At 31.6% G+C, this 10,053-nt stretch overlaps 1 protein-coding gene across 1 annotated transcript; it reads right to left on the reverse strand.

The window, feature by feature from the left end:
- Nucleotides 1-4,094: 4,094 nt before the first annotated feature.
- Nucleotides 4,095-9,015, reverse strand: FOXL3 (forkhead box L3). The gene is made up of 3 exons (XM_053694230.1): nt 8,909-9,015; nt 6,399-6,567; nt 4,095-4,562 (listed from the first exon to the last, which is right to left on the reverse strand). Exons 1-3 carry the CDS (start codon nt 9,013-9,015, stop codon nt 4,095-4,097), a joined length of 744 nt encoding a protein of 247 aa, XP_053550205.1.
- Nucleotides 9,016-10,053: the final 1,038 nt, after the last annotated feature.

The raw sequence follows: 10,053 nt of genomic DNA on the forward strand, positions 1-10,053 counted from the left end.
CATAAATTCACAATGACGTTAGGAAAAGGGGCTGGACGCCACGGGGTACGCCAAATTATTAGTTTAGGCAAATGTCAATCACTGTAAGAAAAGCGGAACAAAATGGCGGGCGGAGGGAGAAAGCAAGACGTTTTTAGTTATAGAGGTATATATATCGATATAATATTATGTTTTTACAAAATTGATGACTTAAACTTATGCTATTTTTGGATGATAAAGCAGTTGTGACTGTCGACTATCAGTGAGTTTACATCCACTTTAACATCCTGCACACAATTAGAACTTATATACATGTATTAAATTAAGATACAATAGTAAATAATACAAATACAATAATCATATTAAATTTAAATCGTGATACCATTAAACTATAAATGCTATACTAATAATATGAAACTACTAATCTGATTTAATATTTGATTTCAAGTGTGTGTACTTTTAAAGGCAATATTATTATTATAATATTTAAATTTGCTGTCACTGTATTAAATTGAATGCATATATTTAAATAATGTAAATGCATTTAAATTTTGACCGGACTGTCCCTTCCAAGTCCTAACTAAAGCAGATTGGTGGATGAGAATCACATGACTAAATATCTGTCTTTAGACAAACCAGGCACAAAAAATTGCTTTGTTAATAGGCAACTTTCTATACTTGAACTAGAACGTTATTTTTCTCATAAAGCCTTCCTAAACCAACTTGGGTTGTGCAAGTCAACTGTAAGAAATATCTTTTTAATTTGCTTGCATTTAAAGAAAAATCTCCACGTCGGCTATTTTGTCGTAAGTTGGTTCACAATCAGTGCATGCTCACACCACTGTGAATAAACTCCAAAAATGTATCTTATATTCTAGTGTACCTTATTTGTCATAAAGCAAGTACTTTAATAATGTGTCACATTTTCCCCAAACATGTGCCATTCTTTTTCAGAAGCAATTGTTGAAAGGGGCAGTCAACACCAGCATTTTTGTTGTTTTAAAAGATAGATAATCCCTTTCTTACTCATATTCAAGAATACCAAGAGAACAAAGCAAAATTGGTGATAAAAGTAAATTAGAAAGTTGTTTAAAATTACTTGCCCTATTTGAAAAATTAAAGTTTTTTTGGACTTGACTGTCCCTTTAACTGTATCTTCGTCTAATGTGCTATTTAAATATTGAATTGGAAATTCTAATTCAAATTTGAATAGTACATGAATGTTGGGTTTTTATTATTGGGGTTAAATAGGGTTTATCCAAATCCATTACAATAGCTTATTTTCACAATTTTTTATTAGGTATTTAAAGGGACAGTACACTGTAAAATTGTTTTTAGATTAATGTATTTTCAATGACCAACTGCAGTTTATAAAATGTATGAGAAATTGCATTTTCAGGGTTATTTGTGTATATGAAGTAGCTGGTTTTGTGCTTTTAAACCACAGCCTATTACAATGGGTTGAGCTTCAGATAATATATCTCATTATGTTATCACTTTGTGTACACACACTTGCTTCTTTATCTTATATTTATCTGGAAAACTAAAGCTCAATACATAGAGAGAACAATAGAAACTTATCATGTTATTACTTAGCTATCCTACACCCCACTGAGAGTGTAATTTTTTCTGTTGGCTGTGTTTACTTAAAGGCGCAGTCAACACCAGAATTTTTGTTGTTTTAAAAGATAGATTATCCCTTTATTACCAATTCCCAAGTTTTGCATAACCAACACTGTTTTTTACCTCTGTGATTACCTTGTATCTAAGCATCTTCTGACAGCCCCCTGATCACATGACATTTTATTTATTATATATTGACTTTCATTTTTGCCAATTAGTGCAGTGTCTGCCACAATCCACAGTCGTGATCACAATGTTATCTATATGGTTTACATGAACTAGCTCTCCCCTGTTGTGAAAAGCAAACTAAAAAAATGTGATTAGAGGCGACCTTTAAAGGGACAGTCAACCCAAAAATTACTGTTACTTATTTAGATTAGTTAATTAACAATCTTTACATCAAACTCTAGCCCAATTTTCATCTAAATACACTTTGGCAGAAAATATACTTACTAGATCTCATCTGGCTGTTTTGAAATGGCCACCTGACTCCTCCTTCTCTGACGTCTCTCAAAAGCTTGAGCTGCAGCAATAGTACAGATCCTCTCATCCCTGCACGCTCACGCTCCTTTCATTCAGTTCATTGGGACTGATTGGGACCCTGATGCCAAAATGGCTAAATTGTGTAGTCCGTGCACATTTATATTCCAATCAATCAGAAATCAGAAAAATATATGATTGTAATTACACAATTGAAAGGTAATAAGAGTCCTAATTAAAAAGAAAATACATGAAAAGGCTATTTGCACATCTTAGTTATACCTGGTTAAGTGGAAAAAAAATTCACATAAAAGATGAGCATCATCGATAATTGATAAGTTATCTACTATATATTACTTTTACATTGACCACATCATTTTGGCTTCTATAGAAATCTAAAAAAACTTGTGAAAACTCCTTATAAAAAATCCTGGGAAAAACTTTTGTTTTTACCTATTTACCCATTAAAATGATATCATGCTTGTGAAATGCGTAACTAATTTGAACATTTGAAATGGTTTAAAAATGGACATTGAATGCCACATGAGTTGATTGTTACATATTCACACAGCAAACGCTGATGGATTGGAATGTGAACTTAAGTAAGGCTAATTGAATCAATAATTAAATATATTTGAATGTTAACTATTTTTATATAGAAACATTAAAATAGCAGAATTAATATATATCAAAAAGAACATTGTCAAAATATAGACATCCACCTATTCCTACTAAACTGTAATCTATTCACTCTAAAATAATACCAGAATAGATACTGGTATGTTACAATTTAATCATCACATTAAACACTAGACATGTGCGATTCGGTTCGGTACGAATCGAAATTCGTACGAATTTTGCCAAATTCGGAATTTGGATCGATTCGAATTTCCGAATTGCGGCAGTGCCGAATCTACCGAATAAATCCGAATCGATTCGAATATATTCGGATGGATTCGGATGGCCATGTATTACACTAGTATTGTACAGTATACTAGTGTTATACACAGCACATCCCACTTAACAGTGCCGAAATTCCGAAAAATCCGAATTGATTCAAACCGAACCGAACCGAATTTCACATGAATCCGAATGAATCCAAAACAAATTCATTCGATTTCTTCCGAATTCGAATCGATCCGAACCGAAATTCGAATCAGTCCGAATCGATCCGAACCGAATTTTTTGCGGTTGCACATGTCTATTAAACACACACATACATTTGTTAAACATTATATAAAATATATAGTATATATATATATATATTAGTAATATATTTAGTAAATTGCATTTTTAACACATCTTTTATGTTGTGTTCTACATAGAGGTATTTGAACGTGTTAATTGTATTACCTTTAAAAAAAATACTGAACATTCTACACCTTTTTTTAATAACCTGCTGTATATTCTTATTTCTATAAATTAAGTGGATTTGATTTTACCTGTAAAGAGCAGACAAATATATTTGTTAACATAATATGATTCATTTTATGCCAACTGGCCCATGTGTTTGATGTGCAAAATGGTCCGGAAAAAAAAGATTTTCTTCTTAACCACTATAAAACATATCTGTTTGACATGCAAAAACTTTTGGATTGTTTGCATTTTTAATGCCTGGGCTGCCAGCGATTCCAAAATGCATTACATAGCAACATTTTGTAGTCCTCTCTGGCAACATCAGGTCTAAATACATTGTAGACAACATAAAAGTTTCATACACCATTGTCTGTATTCATATAAAATGGAAATACAATCTATTATTTTGCCCCTGTTGCAAACACCAAATACCAACCTAAAAGTAGCTTGTTTTACTTTTTTTACTCTATGCACTCAGGAAGAACAATAAATATCAAATACATTTTTACACTAAATGGAAAATATCCTCTTACATCTCATTAATACAATTAATGTAGTCACTGACGTGTTACATAAGTTAAATTGCCAGCCCAGTCATATGGTATTATTTGAAAAGATTTGTGGTGAAAAAGAAAAACAGAATGAAAGCCAGGTCATCACAGAGTCCAAAACTGCAGATTTAGTTGCTGAGGATCCAGTGGATGGTATATGTTGTCTATAATACAATGTTGAGACCTTAGAACCGGCAAAGGGTCTGGTGCTGACAGAATATAATCAATGCTAAATTTAATTTCATCTGATTTTCCTAGGTTGACATTAGTTTGGCCCTGTTTTTTGTTAGAGATATGGCTTGGAAACAAATTGTCAGATTGTGTTTGTCTGAATTTTGATTCTGTTGTTTCTTCCCTGCCAGAGACAACTTGTGCAGAACTGCTGGCTATAGATAATTCTCCTGGATGCAGTCCTTGAGACTGTTTTTTGTCTTTCTGGCATTTTTTCATGTTCCTTCTTCTCCGTCTTCTCTTGTAATTTCCATTTTCAAAGAGGTCCAACATTGATTCACAACCTGATGCAAATGACCAATAATTTCCTTTGCCTTTCTCATTACCCTCTGTTCTTGGAACCTGCAACAGAGAAAAAAAAATTACCAGCCAGCTAAACCTAGTAGGAAAATACAACTAAAATATATAACCAAAAAAGAAAAAAAAATATTGGAGAAGAAAATAACTATTAAACATGTTTAGGTTCATAAATTAAACTATATGTTTACTATTTATCACGCATTCAGTATGAAAAATAAAATTGTCTTGTTTCAACATCATGCCAAATAAAACAATTTATATTAATAAATAATACATTTAATGAGTATAATGATGAATAATATGAGTTTATTTTTAAGACATTAAATGAAAAGTTATTCTATGGCTTATCAAAAACTTTTGTTTGCTAGTTATTTTTTATTTATTCATTTTTTTCAAATGAAAAAGACCTCTAACCCAAAAATATATCCCAACAAAAGCTAAAAAATAGAAAAATAAATAAATAAATACTAGCACCTTAATCAGTATCCAATTTTCTTTACCTTATTATGCATTTGTGTTTGCCCCTGCCTTTTTGGTGTTTTTTAATGTTAAAATGAATAATATCCTTACTTTTGCATTTGCTGACATATCTGTAGAAAGTAATTTGAATTTGACAATATTTGTAATATCTTTTTTCACTTGAGCTTGACAATTTGACAATTTTCTTTTCTTCCTTAAAAATACTTAATTTGTAATAGACAATAAAACATTAACAGTTAATTAACCCTTAGCAAAAATAAATTTATGATCTAAATTTATATATTGCAAATAATTTCTCTAGTCCGTTTTTGGCTGCCTAATTAAAAAAAAAAAAAATATATATATATATATAGAGAGAGAGAGAGAGAGAGAGATATAGTTGCATTTAAAAATAATTATTTATAAAATTCAAATAAATGTTAGCACTAATTTGAATTTCTGCATTCTTCAAAATAAGTAAAAGGAACCTTATTTTCATATAATTTCTGTTATTATATAGATGAAATGCTATCTAAACTTGTTACACTACTTCTAATAAAAAAGTGTATGTCCCTAGTTTATGTGATCTAACTGACTGGCTGAAACTCTTAAATAAATTCAATAACCAGGAGGATGGACTATGAAATATTGAGGGATGAAGATGCAGTGATAATTGGCAAACGTGTTGCTTTATGTGAGGAGTGGTAAATACCTTTCTATCCCAGTAAGCAAATTTAAGAATGCTAAAATAAATTCATAAGGCTACTCAAATGATTATTGGAATCTTGCATTAATAGTAAAAAGGACTATTAACCCATCTGGTTTATTTGATGTGAAAAGTTACTTTTCTGTAGAAAAGGACATCATTTCATCTGGGAGAGATACGTTCTTAAGCCATTTGTTAAAAGTGCCCAAGATTAAAGAAGTAGGTGATTTGTTATATTTAAACGTTTCTTTCAACCCACAAAAACAATGAAACTATTGAGTAGAAGTTATTTTTGTGCACTTTTTAGTGTTATGAAATGTGTCATAATCTAGAATAAGAAACTTTAGATGCCAAACATATTTGTTCATCTGCCTCTTTAGCAATCATGTCATCAAAAAAAGTTTCACTCTGCAAAGAGTGGGAAAGCCAAAGTTGATGCAAGAAACACTCTAAAATTTAGTTTTAAAAAACTCCTGTCCTGATTTATGTAATGAAGGTTATCTAAATTATAGTGATAATATATATTACTATGGCATTTTTGTAATATTTTTTTGTCACACAAAACCACAATCTAACCATTATTATGGCATTTAAAGAACTTAAGTACATTATTAATACTAAAAATATTTATAAATGATATTAAATATCAAAATAATTCTTGAGTTTTTTTCATAATTCTTTAAACACAGACTAGTTCTTCATCTTTAACATACCTTCACAAAACAGCTGTTGAGAGACAGGTTGTGTCGGATAGAGTTCTGCCACGCTCTTTGATTGGATCTGTAGTATGGGAACTTTTTCATAATAAAGTCGTATATACCAGACAGGGTCACTTTGCTGCTGGGGCTGTGCTGAATGGCCATTGCAATTAAAGCAATGTAACTGGAAAACAGAAAATAAGAACAATTGTTTGTTGCATTCTATGGGAAATTTTGAAGATGAAACCTTTGAGCTATGTAAAACTCAGTCATACTTTTATATATTGACTGATCTATTTATTCATTTTTTTTCTATGGAATGGCATTTCTTATATCATTTAACATAGTTTATCACACAATGTATCTACAAAATCCCTATTGATGACCAAGGAGAACGTAATAAAAAAGTGTTTGCAATATAGAAATCAGCACTTTATTTTATGAAGGTTCAAGTAAAGTTTACATTACTTTCTTTAGTCAAAAGTACAGTAAAGTTATAATTATACTTTTAACATTAAGACAGAACTAGCATTTTTAAACAACAGTTCAATTTACATTTATTATTAAATTTGCTTTTTTTCAGTTGGTATCTTTTGCAGAAGAGTAAACCTAGGAACTTAGGAGTGTGCACAAGTCTTTAGCAATCTTTGTCAGTAGTATTTGGAACTTTTTAGAACATTGCTACAAATATTGTTGCAAACACCTTTGCTATAGAGCAGGATCTTCAAACTTTTTTCCCTAAGACCCAGTGCAATGATACCACATACATTCGTTAGTCTCTTTTTAAGCTTGGTCTAAAAATTTCTGAAGTAATTTACAACAAGATAACTGCAATTTTTGGCAATTTGACCAAAATGTGTGCATACTTTACTCCTCAATGTAGTCAAACTTAAGTTTTGTAAACACACTTTCATACAACACATGCACCACACACACTCTCATGCAACACACACTTTCATACAACACACGCACCACACACACACTCTCATGCAACACACACAAACACTTTCATACAACACACACACCACACACACTCTCATACAAACCACACACACTCTCATACAACACACACCTTCATACACCACACATTTTCTTACAAAATACACACACACCACACATACTCTCCTAAAACACACACCACAAATACTCTCATACAACACACACCCTAATACAACACACACCACACATTCTCTTACAAAATACACACCCACCATACACACTCTCCTACAACACACACACACCACCGACACTCTCATACAACACACACACACACTCATACAACACACACCACACATTCTCTTATAAAATACACACACACACCACAAACACTCTCCTACAACACACACTTATATAACACACACTCATACAACACACATCACACATTCTCTTACAAAATACACACACATACAAACACTCTCCTACAACACACGCACACAAATCGCGACTCAGTAAACATGGTGTTGTGACCCAGTATTGGGTACCGACCCGTGATATGAAGAGCCCTTCCATAGAGTGCTAAAGACATGTGAACACTTATGAGTTCCTAGGTTTACTCTACCACAAAATGATATCATGAGAACTAAACAAATTTGATAACAGTAGTCAGTTGGAAAGTTATTTATTATCCATTCTCTATCCGAATCACAAAAGTTGTATTTCTGCTTTACCTTTCCCCTAATGATGAAATAAAAATATATAATTATATTTTAATGTTCTTAAATAGTTGCAGCTAAAGTCATTGATCTAACTTTAATATCTATAAAATCACAGCTTTGTAAATTGGCAAATATCATTTTACTGTATCAATGAAAACACAGCAATTAAAGGAAATGTTAGTTTCTGTTTTGACAGTAGAATATTAGAATATGGTATTATTAAAAGAGGTTCCTCGGCTAAAAAAACCTACATTTTCCTTTATTATATTTTGTGAAGCTGTTGGAGTGGTGCCTGCCAGCCAACAATCAATGAATAATTATTTATCAGTAGTGCACTGTTATGTAGTTTCTGCTATTTCTAATATAAGTATAAACAACTTTAACATAAACCATTTTCAAATTTTTTTCATATATGTAATTGCATGATAAGAATATTTTTTTTTTGTTTGTTACTTTTTTTCTGGGAATTCTCTAGCAAATTAAAGATAAAAAATGTGTTTTAACATTTTAACCCTACATGGTAATGGAAACTCTCTCTAGTAAAGGAATTATTATATTTAACTTTACTTCCCCATTGGGACAAGTAAAATTACAAAATTAATTTATAATTCAATCAACTTTTTTTTTTTTTCTCTAAAATAAACTTTTAAATGATCTTTGACACCTTATCTCACATGTACAAAAGAGATCCAGTTTGGTCCAAAAAAACCCCAACAGCCTTAATCACGAGATTAGAGTATATCAGCACAAATTGTGCGCAACAGAAGGGAGTAAAATACTAAGTCAAGGCAAGTCTTTTAAAATTGTCAGATACCCTTTAAAAATGACATAAAATTATGAAATATGTTTTTCATAATATCAGTTTCTTACCTGTATGCAGGTCTGGTACATTTTTTTTCTTCATCAGAACTGCAGGTTGGGTAATCATCTCCATCATAGTTAAAGCAATTATAGGGATACTGTGTGTGATCAAACATAGTGCTTGTTCCTTTAGGAATCTAATGTGCCTCTGCTGTTGTACATAGTTCTTACAGCTCCAGAGAGGGAGGGGTGAGATGCTCTACTGATTCCCCTTCACATGATGGGCACCCAGTCATCTCCTCCCTTTCTTTGGAGTGGAGGCTATTTGGATGAAATTCCTCTTTCCCAGACAGCAAGTCTATAGTGATATTTGTTTGCATCCACTCTAGTTATAAAAAAAATGCAGGGAAAATAACTGATAACATATAGAAGTTTTTTTTTATGAACCTTTGAACTACAGAACCGCTAACTAAATAACTTCATATTGTGCAAATTGGGTGGTCTTGGGTTAGAAAGGCTATATAGCAGAGAATTGAGGATGTGTGTGTGTGTTAGAGTGTGTGTGCCCATGTACATACTGATGTATAAATATATATGTGTACTGTGGTGTATACATACATGTGTGCACGCACACATGCTGGTATATAAAACGTGTGTGTATGCACATACTGGTGTATAAATACACATGTGTAAATGTGCATATGTGTGCACATACTGGTTTATAAATACATATGTGTGTACATACATGTGTGTGTGTATATACTGGTGTATAAATATTTATGTGTGTATGTGCATGTGTATGTACGTCCATGCACATACACACATAAATATTTATACACCAGTATATACTGGTATATAAATACACATACTGGTATATACATACATATGTTTGTGTGCACATACTAGTATATACATATATGTGTGTACATACTGGTAGATACATACATACATACATGTGTGTGCATACTAGTATATAAAGATATGCCTATGAATTTACCACTGTGTTTATATCAATATGTTCAGGCATGCAAACACTTATGCATGTATATACAAGTATACAGTATGTACACATGTAAGTGCTTGTATACTTGAACGTACTGAGGGTTATATACATACACACAATTTTATCAATATAATTTAACAAAAGTTAGTGTTCAGATAGGAAAAAGTCTATATTCTTAGTCCACTTTAAATGTAACTTTGTATATGTATTG

Source organism: Bombina bombina, chromosome 11 (assembly GCF_027579735.1).
Source record: "Bombina bombina isolate aBomBom1 chromosome 11, aBomBom1.pri, whole genome shotgun sequence".
In the NCBI taxonomy this organism is placed as follows: domain Eukaryota; kingdom Metazoa; phylum Chordata; class Amphibia; order Anura; family Bombinatoridae; genus Bombina; species Bombina bombina.